The 22,170-nt window shown below is 52.0% G+C and overlaps 1 protein-coding gene across 1 annotated transcript in view; it reads right to left on the bottom strand.

The window, feature by feature from the left end:
- Positions 1-1,159: 1,159 nt before the first annotated feature.
- adgrv1 (adhesion G protein-coupled receptor V1) overlaps positions 1,160-22,170 on the bottom strand; it is a 92,513-nt gene continuing 71,502 nt past the window's right edge. The window contains exons 85-89 of the mRNA XM_084690566.1: positions 19,781-19,938; positions 12,187-12,308; positions 6,628-6,810; positions 4,266-4,440; positions 1,160-1,638 (exon numbers count right to left, since the gene is read on the bottom strand). Coding sequence (XP_084546692.1) covers positions 1,520-1,638; positions 4,266-4,440; positions 6,628-6,810; positions 12,187-12,308; positions 19,781-19,938 — 757 coding nt within the window. The 3' untranslated portion in view covers positions 1,160-1,519. The remainder of the gene's footprint in view (positions 1,639-4,265; positions 4,441-6,627; positions 6,811-12,186; positions 12,309-19,780; positions 19,939-22,170) is intronic.

Below are 22,170 nucleotides of genomic sequence, written 5' to 3'. Positions count from 1 at the left end.
CATGTTGAGAAGGCTGTGTCTCACTAAGAGGAGCAGGGAGAGGCGGGTGAATGGGGGCCTGGCTTTCATTATGGAGACCCACTAACCTGCACATATACACTCACCCAGGTCGGAAATATGTCAGTCTTTCTTAAACATTTCTTCCCTCAGGGCAGGTAAACCAGGACCCAGAAAGTACTAGTTCTGTCTTCATTTTCTTGTTACCGGAACTGAGGAATATCCGACTTCAATCCCTTGAAAGTTTGATCCTAGCAGGAAGACTGAGCTCATTAGCTGATAGGCTGTGGAAATCTCCAGAGGTGCCATTAGTGGGGCTGTTGTTCTCAGTGTCAAACAATATGATCAGATGGTTTATCTGCTTCCAGTAATGATGTCATATCTCTCTCTGCTGTTACCGTGAAATCATACTTGAGTGTCTCTCCTCTGTTAACCAAGCACAGGATATGTTCTATCCAACAGCCAAGCCCAGAGGTCCATGGGGCAAAGGTCTGACCTTAACCAAGGGGCAAAGGTCAGAGTCAAGATGTCGGCTCATTCTCAGTTGAGTTGAAAAACAATAAGGACGAGAAGATCCCACACTAAACCACTGGCCCTGACCCTAGAACAATGCCTTTCACTGTTTCATTTGGCTTGACTGAAATTGATTGTTGCTCCTCAGCCTATCTGCCTGATTGCCTGTCTGCAAGTCTTCTCCTCAACTGTTGCCAGACACTAATAACTCCCTTGGTTAGGGTTTAACCTGAAAATGTCCTCAATCTAGGTTCTCGCTCCTGGAACTTATTTCTGCAGACACAGGCAGTATGCTGACATCTCCCTACCTCCCTGTGCCAGAATTCTCAGACGGCATAGAACAAGTTTGTGAAATTCCCTGAGGAGACTGCGTTCATTCACATATAGTTACCCCATCTCCCCGCTCACACACACCCCTAAAGGCAATTCAGCATTTCTGTAACTCGGTTACACAAGTCTCAGACAAGTGGTCCCCTCTCTCTCCCTCTCTCTCTCTCTCTGTCTCTCTCTCTTTCTCTCTCTCTCACCCTCTCTCTCTCTATCTGTCTCTCTCTCTCTGTCTCTCTCTGTCTCTCTCTGTCTCTCTCTCTCTGTCTCCCCTTCCCCCCCATTTCACAGACCTGGTTAATGAATGATGATGACCACATCAAATAGTTGAATTGTTTATTAACAATGTTACACAAATCGTTGCCGCGGGGTTTAAGGGCGCTCGTTTACTAAAAACTATACAAAAACATTTACATCCCGAGAGACATCCGCTTCAAAAACTCCGTCAAGGACTTTTAAGAAATTAATTTAGTAAACATTTATATATCCATATACATATATATAAAAACATACATAAAAAACATCAGTCTTTCAAGACATCAACCAACTAACACAGAAAACTATATATATAAAAAAACAACAACAACAACAATGTTTTAGTGCAAAGGCAGTGGAAGTATAAAAATACTGTTGTGTGTTTTTTTTTCTCTCTCCGATATATAAAAGAAAGCAAGACGGTGGTTCAAAGGTGTGTGTCGGCGATGGGGATGCGTCGTAGCTCCACGATCTGGGAGTTGGCCATGCTGCCGCCGTCGGGACTGCCGTGCAGGGACTCGTTGTCGCTCATGTTGAGGCCTGACCCTGAGGTGGACACAGAGGAAACATGCATGACAATCGCAGCTAGCCACGAAAAAACACTCAACTGTCTGGGAGCATATATGGCTTTCCTAGAATCATTCCATGACAACGACAAGGCACCTGAACAGGAAACGAAAAAAAAAAGGGGTGAATGAGGTTTGACTGAGCACAGAGCGTTGTGAGTCAACAGAGGATTAGAGGTGGGACTTTCCTGAAGAATCAACAACTCGTCTTGGTTACGTATTCGAGTGGTCAGCAATATCCACCCGATATCCAACCGCAAGTGTGGAAATTGAGGTCTCAATAGTTAAGAGATTTGAGGTTGAAGATCAAGGCACTAGGGTTGAAATCTGGCCAGATAAGACCGTCAGTTTAAGACCACCGTGCCAAGTATCACAAAGGTTGTCCTGTTTATGGTTCTGGTTGAAAAGAAATAGCTGACCATTTACAGTAACTCAAGGACAGTAATGAGAATAAATCACGTACTGAAGATGGCCATTTAACTAAGACCCATAATGATAAAGCGCTGCTTAATGACAGACTGTTCCGAGCTTAATTGACCCAGCACAAGTTTACCTGGACAGGCGTCTCAAAGTCCTCGTCCTTCTATCAAAACTGTTGATAATTGACAGCAAATACCGTCCTTTCAGACCATGTCAGTGCATAACCTCGCAGCACTGACCAAACGTTGAGGGAGTGACCTCTGTCCCACTCCACGCCCAGACCACTGGTCCACTGAAGCCATGACCTTGTTCACGTAGACCATGGCCAGTCACAGCATGGGGGGGGGGTCACACTCGACCGTACCATGTCCCTCATGATCTGGATAACATCATCTGGCCTCGGGTCAACAGCAGCAGAGTAATTGAGGCAGTCACAGTCAGTTAGGCAGCCAGTTATTAACTAGCCTCGTTAAACATCCATGTCCAGGACTTTGATTGGCGATGGTGATTGCCTTCATTTCACTGGATTTCATCAGCTTTTCTGAGCATCCAGACCCATTAACAATAACTCTGATATTTTGGCTTGGGAGTTTTCCTGGTCGGGGGGGTATTCCAGAATGCAGGTTATGCAACATAACCAGGTAAGTTAACCCACCAGCTGATTGACCTACTGGCAATGTTGCTACAATGCCGGGTGTCAGCTGGGAAGTTAACTTACCCGGGTATGTCACATAAGCTGCTTTCTGGAATAGCACCCAGTTCTGTTGTGTGAACTTGGGCAGTGAGTCTTGAGGCTAATTCGGGTGATGGTGGAAGTATGTTGACTTATGGCTAATGTAGAGTGAGAGAGAGAGAGACAGAGAGAGCGCAAAATGCAAAAGGAAAAAGAGGGAGGGAGAGGGAGAGAAAGACAGAAACTAAGACAAGAGAGCGAAATTCAAAGCAACCGTCTCTCAACAGCAGCCACTTATCTCAGCTCTCACGCACGTCAGACACAACTTGTCGTGCGTACCGTAGGAGACGGGTGTGCTGTGGGCCAAGACTTTTATTTCCAGTAACTCTATCATCTCTGAATCCTCTCCCCTCATTAACACCTGCACGTCTCTCAAACCCGCTCACTCTATAGGGACATTTAATGTGCCGTCGCCATGGTGACTGGCTGTGTTTTCCTGGGACCGATTTTGGGCCCCGTCTCAGGGGCCTAGTTATTGCTGAGGCACCAGACGAACCTCTGTATAACATGGGTCTCTACAAGACCCCCCCCCCTCCCCCCAGCCCTACCAGGGCAACCACGCCGAGCAAAATGTCACAAAGTGGCGTTCTTCCCACGACACGTCCACAAACAGCTGTGTCTGAACGCGGACACGCGTTGTGTTCCACAGTGTGCGCGTGTGTGTGTGTCTGGACACCAAGTGTTCAAAGCGTCGGGGACCGAGAAGGGCGAATGAGAATACATAGCGCCCCTAAAAAAAAAAAAACGCTGGAACCATGTCCAGAATCACCTCATCTGATGTAAGATGCCGGTATGGAACAGGTGAAATGACATCACACGGCCCGGACGGAACCCCATTGCTTTTCAAGTTGAGTCCGTAATAATGGCACCCATCACAGCTCTCTGTGCATCTTCGGCTATCTAACTCCTATGAGTCAGGGGGAGCAGAGAGCACTTTGAGCTTGACTTGGCATGTGTTCAACTGGGCCTTTTATTGTGATTCAAGCAGCGTAGGGAAGATTACTGTGATTTGAGTGTTGGCGGTGGGGCTGCGGTGGGGGTGGGCTGTGTATCTCCCTGCGGTAAGACCGTTATCTCATGAAACTTTAATGGTGGAGGAGAAACCTTCTCCAGGCTGTGAGATTGAGCGCCCCCAGCGAAATGACTGAGAAGGGTTTTGCGGCAGTAACGGATGCCACTGGCAAGTACACAATCGTAAGCACACACAAACATGCACACACACGGGGCACACTCGATGCTGCACACCCGCACACACACACACAACAACACACAGACACACACCAAGGACACATTCTTGCGTGGACAGGATACTGCTAAATTGACACCTGTGCTTGCATTCCTGGGTGACTCATTAAAGAAAATAAGAACGGCAGGTCCCGGACAACGGGTGCTCGTCCCACCCGTCCAACACAGTTCCGAGGCCCGAGTGTTCCCGGCTGGTTACGGCTCCGTACCCGTTTTCAAGGCAAATATGAGGTCATCGAACTCCTGCGACTCTTCGTCGGCCCCGAGGGTGGTGTTGATGAAGCCGCCGTCCGTGGTGAAGCCCTGGCCCTGGGGGCTGGCCTTGAACACACTGCTGGGCTGGCTGCCCGTGTGCACGGACGCCCGCTCCCAGTCCGCAGATACCTGGCACACACACACGAGGACACACACACACACACGAATACACACGTGCACAAGGGAAGAACGTCAAAAAGCAGTTTGTTCCAGAGATGGCCGAGGCCGGAGCACAAGCGAGCACAACGATCCAGCTGCTTCCTCTGGGGAGGCAGCTAGGGGACGGGCTGCTGGCACGTCTTGTTTGAGACACGCCCATTAGAGACGCACGGGCTCATCCGGCCCTGTGGACCGACAAGCGTCACCTGACACGAGCACAGAAACGGGCCCAGTGAAGCAGGAGAGACCCTTCCCACCCGAGGGTCCTGATGTGGTGAATATTCCCGTTCTGCCTGTCGTAAGATCGTGTGGAGGGAGGGGGGGTGTGGTGGGGTGCAGGGGTCACACAGAGTTTATGTTGTCAAACAGCCCCTAAAGGGGTCAATGCAAAACAAGGGGTCGTGCGGAGTGCAGAGTTAGGGGGTGACGGGGAGGTCGTTGGCTCGGGGCGGAGGTTAAAACACGTCTAAAATATGTAAATGAATAACCCTCCCTCCAGACCGGATTCATGACAGCTATTTCATCTCCAGTCAATCTAAGACGTTTGAGGGCGAAGTGCTAAAGGGTACATCAACTAGGGGATTCACATCAGCCAGGGGAGTATGGTGGTAGAGAGAGAGAGAGACAACAAGAGAGAGACAGAGAGAGAGACACACAGATAGAAAGACAGAGAGAGACAGAGAGATAAAGGGAGTGAGAAACCGTGTGAGTGTGGGTCTGTGTGAGTACCAGAGCCCAGCGCAGGTTTTTCCCCAAGAGAACCCCATCCTCTCTCTCCCTCTCTCCCTCTCCCCCCCCCCTCTCCCTCTCCCTCTCCCTCTCTCTCTCCCCCACACTGTGACTGCGCTCTCTCACAGCCTAACACAGCCTGCCCTGTAAAAGGTACAGAATGTTCCAGTTAGGTGAATTAGCCCACAGAATGCACTTCTGTTATATCCCCTTTCCAGAGGGGTGATCATATAACTCACGCCAGCACCCTACACAGGCCTACCCAACACCCCCCTCTCAGCTTCTCCCCAGTCTCACCCCCCCCCCCCCCCCCCCGTACTGATTGATTTTCTTTCTGGTATGTACCAGCTAGGGACCATCACAGAACATGAGTGCTCTCATGAATAAGACAGGATTAGTGGATCCCGGTAGCACGGAAAAACCTCACAGGGCCTGTTCCCTGGAGAAATGGAATCAAATGTACCCCCCCACCCCCACACACACAACCCCCCTGCCCAGACCCCCACTGGCTTTAAGCCACCGTCCGCCCACCCCCACCCCACGTCACCCAGCCTCCCCTACAGGTTTTCTCCTCATAGGGGGACCCCCAGTGTTCAGGGGGTGCGTGTGTGCGCGCCTCTCTGGATGTGTAAATCCCTGCCTGTCTGTGTTTGGGTCCATGTGGATGTACAGAATGTGCAGGGGTTTATCTGTGTGTGTGGTTGAACGAGATGGAGATGGAGAGAGAGCGAGGTAAAGCGATATGGAGAGAGGGAGAGATAGTGATGGAGAGAGAGAGAGATGGAGAGAGAGAGAGAGAGAGAGAGAGAGAGAGAGAGAGAGAGAGAGAGAGAGAGAGAGAGAGAGAGAGAGAGAGAGAGAGAGAGAGAGAGAGAGAGAAGAAAGAGAGAGAGAAAGAGAGAGGGCGAGAGCGAGAGACCCACCAGAAGGTCAGAATCACAGCATACGTGAAAGGCCGGCCCTCCCTCTCTCTTTCTCACACACACACGGGTTATGTAAAGCTGGCTCGCTCGCACTGCGACCGAGGGTGCTGACTCCGTCGGGCAGCGGAGAGCAAACAGAGCGCGTGCGAGACTCTGGGGGGGGGGGGGGGAGGGGCGCTCCGTGTTCTGTGAGGAGCCAAGGCTGAGGCGAGGTGAGATACGTGTGACTGGGAGGCTGGGGGGGGGGGGGGGAGGTTGGCTGGACAAACACAGACCTGGGAATGTGACCCGGGGGGGGGGGGGGGGATGGAGACAGGGGCGGAGGGAGGAAGGGGGAACCTAAGGCTAAGCTGCAGGAGGGAAGATTAAAGCTGGGCCTGGGTGGAGAAGCCCCTGGCTGTGGAGAGGACCGTCGACACGTATGTGTGTGTGTGTGTGTGTGTATGATGCGTATACGCGCGCGCGCGGGGGTATGGGTGCCAGTGTGCGCGCGTGCGTGCCGTACCTCCTCCATGGCGCTGATGAGGTTCTGGGTGGACTTGCTGATCTCCCCGCCCACGGCGGAGGCCCCGCCCTGGTAGGTGGCGTCTGGTCCGCCGTGTGCGCTCATCTCCACCGTGTAGCTCGCCTTGGACGGCCAGCACAGCTGGTTGTGCATCAGAAAGTAGACCGCAAACACATACAGACCCTGGAGGGGGTAGGAGAGAGGTTCAAGTCAGGTTCCGGCATGTTCCCGAAGGGTTCACAGGAACATGCTTGCATTTAATAAGTGGTAGATCAGTGGTTCTCAACCCTGTCCTCAGGAACCCCCTGTCCTGCATGTTTTAGATGTTTTCCTGCTCCAACTCACCTGATTCTAATAAAAGGGTCGTTATCTAGCTCTGTAAAGCCTGGTAACAAACGTGCATTTGAATCAGGTGTGTTGGAGCAGGGAAACATCTAAAACAAGCAGGACAGGGGGTCCCTGAGGACCAGGGTTGAGAACCACTGGGGTAGATGGTTTGATCATTAGAATAAGACAAGAGTAGAATACAAAGTTGCACGATGAATACAGCAAGCGTCCACACCATCATCATCGGCACCATTATCACCAGCATTCATTCCATCATAACAAGTCACTTGACCATCGAGAAGAAAAGGGGTTTGAATTTGTAAGGAATTCCCTCGGGCCACTGATGGGAATCACGCATAGGGAATTCTAGAGCTTCATGACTTCATCCCCTGGAAATGACATCACCTCTCGGCATCTCCTCATCATTGCATCCTCTCTCTCTCTCTCAGTCTCTCTCTCTCAGTCTCTTTCTCTCAGTCTCTCTCTCTCAGTCTCTCTTTCTCTCTCTCTCTCTCTCCCCCCCCCCTCTCTCTCTCTCTCTCTCTCTCCTCTCTCAACAAAGACCCGGTGTGAACTACTCCACAACACCATGGTGTCAAATACCACAGGGTGACCAGACATCTCACAACACCACTGCAGTAGACCATGACAACAGGCAGCCACAGATAGAGATTCAGTCCTGTATTACACCCCCCCCCCCCACACCACTGAACACTTGTATCATCCTCATCCTCACTGACCCCCCCCCCCCTCCCCCAAGTAAGTAAGAAATCAAACCATGACCATGGATCTGGTACACAACCATTTGGTTGGGGGGATAAAAAGAACTATTTTATCGCTCTGACTCGGAATCACATTCATTTCAAGTTGCTTACCTTCTCAGTATCGCATCACTGCTCAGATGTATTCCTTCAAGAGTCGTCATGTGGTTCTACGACAGGCCATTTAGTCAAGGTGACTGTGACTGTAAATCTCCCTCCATATACCACAGCTTGCCCACGGCCCGGATGCAATGTGGATCACGAGACATTACCCCCACGAGTGAAGATGGACTTGTTAAAAAGGGAAAAATAAACACGGATCGCAGAAATAATCGTCTTTACCGGACATCGTCGTTTACTGGCGTCCCCGTGAAACGTGACCCCGTGAACGAGAAAACATGCCGAAATATGGACAGTTTGGCAGCCATCTGTGTGTTTTATGGCTTGAGGTGTGTGTGTGTGTGTGAGAGAGAGCTTTATGAGCGTCTGCGCGTGTGAGTCAGTGTGTGTGTGTGTGTGTGTGTGTGTGCGTGAGTCAGTGTGTGTGTGTGTGCAGCCCCGGTCATTGGTCTCCCACGTCATGGAGACCGTTTCATCCTGACAGTTTTCAGGGTGATTAGCACGTCGGTAAAGGCCTGTGAATTGGGAGGAACTCGCTTTATAACTCTCGGACACTTATGTAAGCGTTCTCTGACGGATAGAGAGAGAGACAAGGAGAGAGACAGGCAGGGCGAGGATTGAGGAAAAAATGAGAGGAATTTGCCATTTGCGTTAGCAAACTTCCATTAATCCTCATCCTAACCTAAGAAAGAGATGGAGAGAGACGAGGGATAGCAGGGATTCCAGAGTTGAGGTCAGGACATCATTAGACCTCATGAGAACGATAGGAAGAGGTGAGAGAGATGGGAGCGGGGCGTCACAGGAAGCCAAGTCAGGACGTAGCAAGTCCACCATTAGAACAGAGGTGGAGGGTGGAAACGAAAGGGCAGAAAGGAGAGAGTACACGCGATACGGAGGGATAAAAGAGGAGGAATATTGAGTCACAAGGAGGAGGACTAAGATGAAGTGACAGACACGAGGCAGGTTGTATTAACACTGTAGCGAGTCCTCCGCACAGACTACACAGCGGTCTTCCAACTGGGTGTGTTCATCTAAGCTAACGAACGTACGAAGCCGATACCATCTCCCACACATCCAGGTATCCAAGGCTTCCTCAACCTGCCCTTTGACGTGGGTCCGTCTCCAGTGGCAACGCTCGTGACGGACAGCTGGGCCCCGCCCACAATGAACGCAGCTGTTATCTAGCGGTGCGTGCAGGCCTTTCAGGAAGCGGAGGCTCATGAAAGAGTGTGGAGGCCTGCCTCATTGTTCTAAAGGCTGTCGCCTGTCTGTGATGGAGGAAGAAGGGGCGTTAGCCGGTAGACGAGGCAGACACAGACCCAGAGCTGACATAAACAAACTTGACTCAATTCCAGATTATGCAGCCTGATAAGATGCAGACACTGCTCCACCTGCAGATACAGGAAATGGATGAGAGACAGAGAGAGAGAGAGAGAGAGAGAGAGAGAGAGAGAGAGAGAGAGAGAGGAGACATAGGGAGAGAGAGACAGAGACAGAGGGAGAGAGAGACAAAAAGAGAGAGAGAGAGAGAGAGAGAAAAGAGAAAAGAGACATAGACAGAGAGAGAGGGAGAAAAGAGAGAGAGAGAGACACAGAGAAAGTGGCAGAGGGCGGGGTGGCAGAGTAACATCCTACCCTGCGCCAGCTCTGGGAAACATCGACCCATCAAGCCTGAACACAGCATCTCCTTCATCTCTGTTGATTCCAGATTGTGAATTACTTTGTGGTTACATTGATGAACCAGATGGGGACCAAAAGTTGCCCCCTAAACATGGAGAAATCAATGACTGGTTGCTCACAGAGTATCTGTGTGCTATGGAAGGTTACACAATCATTATGCAGGGGACAGAAATGAAAAGGCCTGGAAATGATTCTCGATCTAATAGGGTCTAATAGGTCAAATGTACTGTAATGTTCCGACCGTACCCGGGGGCTGAACCTGCGTCCGACCTTTGCACTTCATTATTGTCAGTAATCTGCTGAGAGAAGCCCCACAGAGCGTGGCTGTAAACAACGACGGCAGCGGCAACTCCAAAACAGCGAGGACCAACGCTGTCAACAACAGGGTCCCTGGAAAAAACAAGTCATGGTGGAAAATCCAGCGCATGAGGGAACACGCCAACTAGCCCGACTCCTTCTCAGCGTCGCTGTAGGACACCGTCTGCGTTCAACACAACGCACTGAACACTTGCACTTACATTTGGACAAGATTCCTACAAATACACTCCCTAAAAAAAAAACGTACTGATATGCTGATGTAAGGTTCTAACAAGATACCTCTCCGCTCAGCTAATTCTTTTCGGTGTATCTACGGATTGCCCGAAAGATCGTCTCAAAAAAGAGCTTTCTCGGTTCGAATGCAGATTCGTTCCTGAACTGAGGTTCTGGTGAATAGGAAGTGAGAGGTCTAAACTGCCTCTTTGCAGGCAGGGAAAACAGCAACAGCTCCGGCAACAGAACGCAGACTACTCCCTGGGCAGGGTGACACGCTCCAGAAATCTAGGTCAGCTGTGTTTGTTTACTGCTAATCAATGTTCTTGGACGCGGCTTGCCCTGGAACCTCATTACCTGTCTGCGAGAGGACGGACTGATTGTCCCAGGCGGCAGTACCTTTCCTGCTCTCTCACGGGCGTCACAACCCCCCCCCCCGGGAGTTTGTCTCCGGCTCTTTCCTGTTCACCCGTTAAAAAACACCCACCGGATGCGATGGTGCCGTCTGTCCGGCTGAACAAAAAACGACTGGTTCTGCTGTGTTGTCTCTCTCTCCCCATCGCCGCGAGCAGCAGAGAACCGGTGAGAGAGAGAGATGAGAGGGCGGATGAAGAGAGAGAGAGACAGATGACTTGCGTTGGAAGAGAGCTGGAACCTCTGTCGAGGCAGTCCGGATGGAGAGCGGGACGATCGATATGACGCAGACGGGGCAATTACACTCAGGCCAAGCATCTGATTCCTTTGCGTTCCCACTAAAATGCAGTCCGACGCTTCGCTAAAATCGCCTGATGGACGACTGTGGATACAGTGCGATACCAGGCCCGGTTGCGCAAGCTGACCACTGCAAGTCGGTCTCCATAGCCACAAGATGAGGTCATCGTTGCCCTTGATTGAGCTAGCGGGCCAGCGCGACCGGTGACATCAGCTTCGGACGACATCATCCAATTAGTGGTGAGAGGGAAGGTGGCGTCGACTTTAGGGTGCTACTGTCGTCTTTGTCGTGTGGATGTGACATATCACTCGGGCCCCGCGCGAGCTCACTTAATGGACTGTTGACGTCTTCGAGAAAGTCACAGAAGGCAGAGACATTCACAAGAACCGACCCCCCCCCCCAAAAAAAAAACAGAGCGTCCAGCCATCACCAGCAGACACCGGGTTGCCTTGGTCACTGTATACCGTGCATTTGATGCTACATGTGCCACGTGCCGACAGCCGACAGGCTTGTGCAACGCGAGTTAAGACTTTACTAGCTAGCAACTGAAGTAGTGGAGGTAACAAACTGGGATTGAAGTTCAGGGCATATCACCCTTAACTACCGGCTGTCGTGCAACTCCTGGAGGCTCGACATCGATGAAAGGGACTTGGGACGTGGGACTTTCCAGAGCTATCTAGCAACACAGATAGAGCTATCTGCCATCGCATTAATGGCCTTGTCTTATCTACGCTGGCTCTGAAATATCTTCACACTGCTCTGGGAGAGACAAGAAAGAGAATTAACAGAGAGGGAAAATAAAGAGGGAGGGAGGGAGAGAGGGAGAGATGGGCCGAGTGAGAGAGAAAGGACAAGAGAGCCTGGGTGTGGGTGAGGTCAGAATGTGGAGATAGAGGGGTGATAACCCCTCTCACCGTGCTACTTCTGCTGGGGAGCTTTCAGCTTTTCTCCCCGACCACAGTCAGACATCAAAGTGGGGCTTCAAAGTCCTGTCGGAGGCAGCCTTCATCGCGCTCTCTCTCTCACGCGCTTTCTTTCTCTCTTTAGCATGCGCACACACGCACGCGTGTGCACACACATACGGGCATTCACACACACACACGCTCAGACACACTCCCTCATTTGCACTTGCACACACACACACACACACAAATATGCTCACACACGTACCCACACATTTGCGCACACACACACACACACACACACACAAACACATATGCTCACACACATACCCACACATTTGCACTCGCGCACACACACACACATTTGCACTTGCACACACACACACACATATGCTCACACACATACCCACACATTTGCACTTGCACACACACACACACACACACAGATAGTCTCACGGGCCAGCCGAGTGCAGTGGCTTAAGGAATCGATATGATACTGACTGAGTCCTAACTGCCTAAGTCTCACCAGCAGGCAGTTGAAGATCACGTAGAGGATGAGCATCCACAGGTGTCGGTAGCCCATGTGTAGCCCCGCCCACAGCCACACCAGCGACACCAGGAGGAACAGGTAGATCACCATGGGCACCTCTGGAACACACAGCACACAGGGGGAGAATGAATACACACACACACGTCTTCCTGGGGCGAATGGGACATTGAGACGGAGAAATACAGCACTGTAGAACCACAGCAATGAAGAGCCCCGACGTTCGAATCGTCCTCGCTGCCAGCGCCCCGGGCATGAGCATACTCTGCATCCCCCCCCCCATCCCTGCAATCTCATATTTATCCTGTTAATTAGGAGGACAAACAAACACAGTGTTCCATTCAGAAACAGCGGGGGGGACGCGCCGAGTCATCAAAGGAGACGGGACGGTCGATAAACGGCAGAGAGAGAGAGAGAGAGGGGAGAGCGAGGGCGGACGAGGCGAGGCGAGAGAGAGTGGTTGCTCCTTTTCCCCCCCGGGCTCGTTAATAGCCAGTGTTCAATCTCTACGAGTGCAGAGGCCTCGCACAATGGCGGTTCTCGTTGAACGCGGCCCAGAAAAGCTTCTCCAATTGTAATGCCGTTTGTTCCCCAAAAGACGTGGAATTTACTCTGCAAACAATCGCCGAACAAAAGCGCTTGAATTGACATGCGGCAGCTGTGTGTGGGGAACATTATAATTATGGATTAAGGATGATGACAATACTGTCCCTCAAACTGAGTTTTAGCATGTTCATTATGGTATTAGCAACAGCTTTGTCTGCTGTTGTCTGTCTGGGTGTGGGTGCATAGCATCCATGAGTGCACGCATTCATACACGTGTGTGTGTGTGTGTGCGCGCGCGCGCGAGAGAGAGAGTCTGTGGGAGTTTATAAAGACCGACAGTAAAGCTAGAAAACTGCACGCCACATCTGAGGGGGAATAAGCTTCCAGTACGTTCTCAGGTCACCTGGGTTGACAACATTCCACACAAGCAGCTGAACAAAGACATGCAATCTGGAAGATTGGAGGGCACTTTATGACGAGTTCCACCCGAGACATGGTCATTCGGTATTCACTCATCTGGATTGAACATACCTCGCATTGTCTAATGCAGACCACCTAGAGTTGGAAAATACCACACACAGACTAAATTGGAGTGGAGAGCCAGGAATAAATATGCTATTCTTACTTCGGGTTAGGGCTCGAGGTGGTGTTCTACGGTAATCATGGAGAACACTGGAGCACAATGCCTATGAGCCTAATGGCACGCTCTCTCACTGAGCATTGCTGTTCATTAGCTCCCTGAAGGAACAGGGGTCCAGGGGCGATGGCACAGTGATCTAAATCACACAGGGGCCTTCTGTGTTGAGTGTGTATACGTGTGTGTGTGTAGGTCCGTCAGTTTGAGAGAGAGAGGGAGGGAGAGAGGGAGAAAGAGAGCGAGAGAGAACGAGAGAGAGAGAGAGAGAGAGAGAGAGAGAGAGAGAGAGAGAGAGAGAGAGAGAGAGAGAGAGAGAAAGAGGGAGGGAGTGGGGTGTGTAGAGTAAATGAGAGGAATTTTCTACGTGCATTAGCACATATACATTTCCATTAGGCCTCATTCTAACCTGCAGAGAACATTGTGTTCTGTGACTCCTCACGGCCACACATGCATGCACACGCACACGCACACCCGCCCACACAAACATGTCCCATTACCATCTGTTTGGAACAGAGATGCAGATGAGTGTTTGATCCTGACTGTGTGTGTGTGTGTGTGCACGAGCCCAGAGTGAGTTTGGTGAAACAGTGCCATACAGAGCCGGGATCTCTAAAGGCTGGAATGAGTGAGTTGGACGGCTACAGATGAAAGTAAGGGGTAAACAAGCGCTAGACACTTCACACCGTGTACGCCAAGCATCGCCATGGCAACACACACACACACAAAAGACCCTCAACACACATCATAGAACCACGGGACTCGACACCTGTACACGTCGCTGAGCAACCTCCTTGTGTTACCGTGAGGAGCACCACAGAGGTGAACTGTGGGAGATGCAGCAGGATGAAGAGTCCAAGATGGCCGCCTGCTGGATGGCTATGTAGGCCACAGAGAACAGTGCACTTCACAAGTGGCTGGGAAACACAGCGCACGGGCCTGAGTCTGCACAAACAGCCAACAGTTAGGTGCTATTTCCACCACCCTGACTGGGCATATCTCTCTCCCTCTCCCTCTCCCTCTCCCCCTCCCCCTCCCCCTCCCTCCCCCCTCCCCCCCTCCCCCCTCCCTCCCTCCCTCTCTCCCTCTCTCTCTCTCTCTCTCTCCCTCTCTTTCTCACCCACTTCCAGGTGTCTGTTTGCTGTGAGTCTATCAGCGGTGTCTGATCTTTCTCTCTCCGTCATCCACTCCCATGCTCGTACTATCTATCACGTCATGCCGGCTGTGTTCCACTCTCTATCCTCCTCTGGATCGCACACACACCAGCACACACACACACACATCTGCCTTCCTCTCCTCCCTCACAGAATATTCCATCAGTGTAAGCACATTCCAGACTGTGGTCTGGGTAGAGCTCTAACAGTGGGAGCAGGTTCCCACTGTAAGAGTAAGTGACTGACTGGGCTGGCTGGCTGACTGACTGACTAACTGATTGGCTGGCTGGCTGCCTAAATGACATGCTTACTGGCTGACTGGTTGGCTGGTTGCTTGTCTGTCTGTCTGACTGTCTGTCTGGTTGGCTGACTGGCTACTGGCTGGTTGAGTCCAAAGGGAATGCAACCCAGAATGCAACCCAGAACAGCCTTGCATCAGCCGTGTGTTTGTTCCTGCTTGACAAACCACCCACACACGTCCATGTCTACTAGACACTGATGTGTGGAACAAGGCCGTATTCATAATACATATCGGGACACACACATCCCCCCCAGTATTCATATCTGGTCAAAATCCCCCCCCCCTATATATTGATATAAAAATATAAATGTGCTACGCTACAACAGGCAACCACGCACGCTGTCGTGGTAATTATCATTCAAAATGTAATTCGTCCCCCCCAATGTTGACTCCATGGCTACAGCCTTGTTGCAGAACAAGACGTGTTGCAGTGACCCACACAGTTAACACAGAGTGCGCGGTCATCTTCAAGATGGCCGAAAGTCTGGTTCACATTATCCCCACCCCACCAGTGGTAAGGAGGACTAACTTCCCCAGGAGAGAGTGCACTGTGTTTGGTCTGTAAGTGTTCACAGTGGGAGACTCCAAGCTGTGAGAAGTTTGAAGCGGGCTTCAACAATAACAGACCAGCAGAGACCGAAGACAGTGGCGGCGCTACCGTAAATGAGGGCTCACCAGCTGTCACAACAGCCAGCCCTGACCGACAGCTCACACTCCACCGGACATTCCCATAAAGACTGAGTGTGCATGTGGGTTTAGGATATGTGTAGGTGTGTGTGTCACCTTAGCAATACAAATAACCCATCAAATATATATATATATATATCTTTAAAGATATATTATTTTGGGATTTATAAATCTATGTTTTTATGGGGTGTTTGGGTAGATATGATAGAATGATCTGTTTTAAGTGCCAATGGAAAAAAGGCGAGCTTTTGTGTGCTGCTATATCTCCCAGTACAGTTAGAGAGATAACATACAGTACAGCACTGCATTAGATGTCCCTCATATACCAGGGGTCCATTGATACTCTCCAGCTTTATGACCTGCTATCTTCCAGGCTTTACCGTCCGTATCTCCATTCTGTGTTTATCCAAAGCAGCGATAACAGGCTATGACCTAACATTGAGGGACTCTTATCTCATTCCATATCAAAGCGAGGGCACCGAGGTGGGGATGTGAACCAATAACCGAACGTTCCTGGGCGATAAACCCTTATAAATACACAATCCACGAGGCACGTTCATCCTTTTCAGCTTTGAGAGGATGACAGTGACCCTACAAATAAAGCTCTATTAGGAACACAATAAAACTGGGGGGGGGGGGGGGGGGGGGGTTGAGGGCCATCATCTCAGATTGCTGTTGTAGGGCCATTCACCCGAAATCCGACAGGACGGATATTAAATCCCTGAATAACAGAGTCAACAAAACTCAGAGCCACCGTCTGTCATTTGGGATTCTAGGGAGGTGTCTTCGGTATGGATTAAGCACCCCACCCAAACATGGCTGGACCCCTGTGGAGGGCGATTCCACTTCACCCTGTGCCCTCGCTCTACCCTCTGTGGGCTGATTGGTAGGCGACGATATCTGGCGGCAACCAGCTCCAGCGAGGCTGCTAAGTTCATCAGGGCATCTGCGGTTCGAGGACTTTTTGCCAACGAAACCTGGAGAACACCAGGTGTCCTAACACAGTCATGTGTACGGCGCCGCGAACCGGAGCGGGCCTATCGGACCCATCGCTTTGATGTCGCTCATTCCCGAAAGATAGGAGGCGATGTTCAAAGTGCAGCTCTGAAGCACGGCCATAAACGACGCTCCAGAACGAACTGTGGCTACCTGTTCTCCTCGGTGTTGACGATCGCTGGTATCAGAGGGACATCTCGTCTAGCAAACACCGGCCAGAAGCCCGTTGCCCGGTAACTCTGGACTGTGCTCGCGAGATAAGACCCGTCTGTATGGAAGCGTTTCACGGCAACACGTCGAATGTGTGCTTTGATCATGACCTCCACCAGTGCATGGAGTTACGACCATCGCGTCTGGTCCTGTAATGATCACATCAGCATACAAGCACAGCTCTGAGTCTCACTGTACTGCTGTCCACATGATTGACATTGAGTCATTTAGCAGTAAGTCAGTACAGGGACATTCCCCGAGGCAAGTAGGGTGAAGCGCCTTGCCCAAGGACACGTCATTTTGCCTGGCCGGGAATCCAACAGGCAACCTTCTGATTAAGAGCCCGATTCCCTAACCGCTCAGCCATCTGAACCCCTTATAAGTAGCTACTGAAGCACATAACCATACTGCAGTGTCATGGTGTCCACAGTCCATCTGGTAGCTTAGCCTAGCATAGCATGGATAGCCTAACCTAGCGTGGCTAGACTACAAAGCATAAAAGCTGTGGGCCCACCTTGCTACATGGGCCCACCTCACTTCACTGTTTGTAAAGGGGTTCGCTAAGGAGAGGAACTCCCTTTTGTTCTCCGTGAATCAGGCGGCAATTATGGTGACAACGTTACAGTTAGGCTGGCTGTCTCCTTTCAGGGACTCTTTTTTTGTGTGTGTGTGTGACTGGCAACTCTTAATTGGGCTGCAGTGTAAACGAACAACACTGAGGACTAAAGCTTGGATTAACCACTGCTAGAGGGGAGAGGAGGGAAGGAGGGAGGGCCGGGGGGGAAGCGGACCCAGAAATTGTGTATGCCGGGGGTGTTGTTAGACATAAAACTCATAAAACTTTCTTTGGTTTTGTAATGTTTTCTGCGCCTACCTCGATTCTGACTTGTGTGCCCAATCCGACCCCTGGACTTGTGTGCGTGCTGCAGTGGCTGTTTGGAATGCTCAGAAGAGAGAGCGCCCGCCCACATGGAACTCTGCGGGCATCGGATTGTGTTTTTGGTTAAAACTGCTTTGATATTACAAGCGTTGATTGGGATACTTTCAAACTCTGAAACAAAACTTTAGATTTTACTGGGGCACAGCAGATTTATACTGGGGCATGTGCCCCAGTAAAAAGGGTCTAGCGACCCTCCTGGTGTGCGCTCTGCTCCCTACAGGGACAAGGAAGAGAAACGGTGAAAAGTAGAGGGCAAATAACACATTTACTGCAGTTTCAGCCCACGTCCAATTAGCTTTACCCTGCTATGGGACGCTCTTTACTAGAGGGGTTTGGGAGTTGCGTACACACACCCATGCACCTGCAACACACACACACACACGAGCACGTGCACTGCTTCGTGCCTCCGTGGTACACAAGCTCTGAGCTATGTTGCTTTTAATAGAGTGTGGTGCCAGTCTCTCTCTCTCTCTCCCTCTCCCCCCCCCCTCCCCCCCCCCTCCCTCCCTCCCTCCCTCCCTCCCTCCCTCCCTCCCTCCCTCCCTCCCTCCCTCCCTCCCTCCCTCCCTCCCTCCCTCCCTCCCTCCCTCCCTCCCTCCCTCCCTCCCTCTCTCTCTCCCCCCTCTCTCTCTCTCTCTCTCTCTCTCTCTCTCAGGTGTAAATAAGGAGCTTTAGAGGCTGTTGAAAACCTGTTTACAGAGCGGACTGCTGACTGTCCACATGCCCCCCCCCCCCCTCTTCTCTCCTCTTTTTACTTACCCCCAACCCTCGCACACACACACACTTCTAACCCCCCTTTCTCTCCAGACTGACACCCCCCCCCCCCCCCCCACTGGTGTCAGGTGGCTTGCAGGCCCGCTGGACTCCCGGCAACAGACGGAGGCGTGGGCCTTTCTGCAGAGTCACCGGCAGTCCCATCTGCCAAGTCTGCGACACCTACCTGAACACACACACGTCTTCCACAGACACACACATACACCCATCTTGCAGAAACCACCCCCCCTCCCCTACACACACATACACGTCTTCAACACACCACACACACGCAGTGTACAACAGACTCGAGGCACTGGCTTGCCAACCAAGGGACTGGCACTAATTCAGGCTTTGATTTGTCATTGGAGGGCCTTGACCAGCTCGCAGCCTGCCAAAGCCCACAGATACCCCACAATGACAACAGTTTATACACACGACACTGCTGCTCTGCTCGGACCTCAGAGCCCTCGCTATGTGGGGAGCGCGGTCTACAACCTGCTTCATTGTCCTGTAGCTTCTGTACATAGCGTCTTTTTTTTCCGCCCACAATCTCTAAAGCCGCGAATACAATCGGCACAGTACACGAAGCCTAAAGCCCTTTTCAGAGTGCTTTAAAAGCCTGATCGAGTACGGTACGGCATGTACGCTTGTTTTTCGATGCTTGCGTGTGTGTGTGGAGTGTGATAAGGGTCTTGGGGAGGAGGGGAGGGGGCGGGTTGAGGGGAACTGTATTAATAGCCTGTAGCTGTGCGGGCCGGGCCGGTGTTAGGGATTAAGAAGTGTCGCAAGCAGCTTGCCGGGCTTTACAGGAAGTGGCCGACTGGCAAGCGTACACAGGACCACCCACCTTCTGAAGGGGGCTGCCAGTTTATGAGCGGGGGTTGGAGTGTGCTGGGGCAGCGGAAGGGAACAACAACAACCTCGGCTTCAGCATTTGGGAAAAGAGGCTGTGGTTTCCTCAGAATGTGGACTGAGCCCGCGCCCCCCGCCCCCTCTCGGCGTCAAACAAACATCCGCTTTCAGTGAACTTTAACAGTGAGGTGTCTGTCTTGGGTGGGGAGAGGAGGAGGGCTGGGAGATACTGTGGGGAACCAGAATGGAGCTATTCCACCGGGAGGAACCGATGAAGAGATTCCCGGCTTCTCGGGGAGGGGGGAGAGGTAGAAGAGAGGAGAACACAAGATGGCCGCCACTGACGTGAGACGGCGAGTTTAAGGACACGCCACACGCCCGTTTGCTCCCCAAACGCAACATAGACGCCGTTGATCAGCGACACAAGCGGGGCTGGTGTAGTCTGCAGTGGACATAAGGGCTCCCATGTGTGTGTGTGTGTGTGCGCGCGTGCCCACCCGAGCTGTTGGTGCGGCCTCGATACACGTCGTCGTAGGCCTTCCACTGCTGCGTGACCTGGTAGGCGTGGATGAAGACCACCAGCACCCCCACCAGACACACCAGGGGCACCAGCACGGCCGTGCCCAGCGCCGCGTACACGTTAGGGATGAAACACCTGGAGAGGGGCGAGAAGGGGAGCGAGAGAGGGAGAGAGCGAGTGGGAGAGAGAGGGAGGAGGGGAAGGGGGAGGGAGCGAGTGGGAGAGAGAGGGAGGAGGGGATGGGGGGAGAGGGAGCGAGTGGGAGAGAGAGGGAGGAGGGGAAGGGGGGAGAGGGAGCAAGTGGGAGAGAGAGGGAGGAGGGGAAGGGGGGGGAGGGAGCGAGTGGGAGAGAGAGGGAGGAGGGGAAGGGGGGAGAGGGAGAGAGGGAGCGAGTGGGAGAGAGAGGGAGGAAGGGAAGGGGGGAGAGCAAAAGAGAGAGCGAGTGGGAGCGAGAGAGGGAGGAGGGGAAGGGGGGAGAGGGAGAGAGAGGGAGGAGGGGGGAACAGAGAAAGATATGGTGGGCCTGGTTATTGCAGGGAACAAAACATGGGAAAACAAGCTGTGAGTTTAAGCTAACAAAATGCTACTCTCTTAGGCTAAAGCGGGTAAATAGCTTGTTGCTTCAGCATCGATAAACAGGATCTAGCTACTTGATACTTCTGAGCCAGCCTAAGACTGGGAGTATTATGACTAAATAACAGCTGGCTTCAAAGACGTTTCCTTCTGGAGAAACAAGCTCTCAAATCTCCCTCACAACCAGGTCAGAGTGAGGCAACCACGGGGGTAATATCCAAAGATGCTTAAAGTGTTTTTGCTATTTGAAGGAGTCAGATGAAAAACACGTATTTGTGTTAGAGCTGTGGTGTATTTTTGGAGGCGTATGTGTATACTGTGTTTAAGCCTTTTGTTCTAGGCCTGGATGAGTCGACAGATGGTCTGTGGTTTAACATTATCGTTCAAAATGTAGGAAACAGCGTCCATTTGAGTATTGGCCAATACCGGTGCAATAGAATACCAGGATACCAGTGATGTAATGAAGGACAAAATAATAACACAAGTTTTGTATTGACGGTACTGTATCTGTCCTTCTAGCCCTGACGTTGGGGACATATTTGTATAGCGTGTGAGTGTGTGTGCTCAGGAGTATCTGAAGTGTAAACGCCAGTTTGTTCACGTGCGTGCACGTGGCTGTGTTCATGTTTAAGGTCACACACTTTCTCTCGCTCTCTTTCTCTGACACCCACTAACACACCCACAATCCATGTCCTTGTCACAGCACATTCCCGTCTGGTGCAAGAGGGGTACGGCGTGAAGATAGGCCTAATACCAGGGGCATGTATGCCATTCTCCATCTCCACACAAAACGCATTCCAGAGATAGGCAGCGCTAGAGATGGCGTGTTCTCTCAGAGGGTTATCCCTGGGCAGGATCTCTCCACGTCAACCCTACAGACCTGGGCCTGGAGGAACCTCACGCCAGGGCCTGCCGCCGTGGTGGGTCAGAACCTGTCGTTATTCTGTTTGTTGTGCTTTCCTGCCTCTCTATTCTCTCTGTCTCTCTCTTTGGTTTTCCCACTGTTTCTTTTCTCGGTCTCCCTTCTTAGGATCCCACTACAATGTGTCTGTGTTTTTCTCGCTTATCAACCGACTGTCTACTGTCAAAACTTCCCTCCCTCCCTCCCTCCCTCCCTCCCTCCCTCCCTCCCTCCCTCCCTCCCTCCCTCCCTCCCTCCCTCCCTCCCTCCCTCCCTCCCTCCCTCCCTCCCTCCCTCCCTCCCTCTCCCTCCCTCTCTCTCTCTCCCTCTCTCTCCCTCTCTCTCCCTCTCTCTCCCTCCCTCCCTCCCTCCCTCCCTCCCTCCCTCCCTCCCTCCCTCCCTCCCTCCCTCCCTCCCTCCCTCCCTCCCTCCCTCCCTCCCTCCCTCTCTCTCTCTCTCTCTCTCTTTCTTCGATCTTGCCCTTCCTCCCGTCCTGGCTAATCTCAGGAACTCACGCCGTCCCACCTTGGGAACAGTTCCTGTTGTGATCCTCTCATTAGCAGGGTGGAAACCCATCGTGTTGTTTTTTCTTTCGTTCTCCCCCCTCTGGGAAAAGCACATCACCGTCCATCTTGTTATGACCAGGCTATCTCCCTCTATCATGTGAACGGCTCCGTATGGTACACAACAGCACCCGAGAATGCACGACTCACAGGCCTTCGCGCGCAGCAACAACAGCACGCGATGCCAGCTCGGCTTGAGACAGTTTGCAGCACGTGTCTGAGGGAGCGTGGGAGCAGGCCCGGGAGGCGAGGTCGCCGTTGGCCTCGGACGAGTTCTCTCCGAGGGGGTCATGGGAGGGGATGGCGGACTCCAGGGTGGGGTGTGTTCAG

Source organism: Hypomesus nipponensis, chromosome 24, assembly GCF_054491055.1.
Source record: "Hypomesus nipponensis isolate SF chromosome 24, ASM5449105v1, whole genome shotgun sequence".
NCBI lineage: Eukaryota > Metazoa > Chordata > Actinopteri > Osmeriformes > Osmeridae > Hypomesus > Hypomesus nipponensis.
The sequence above is the reverse complement of the archived record's forward strand: the minus strand, read 5'-3'. Positions and strand labels throughout refer to the sequence as shown.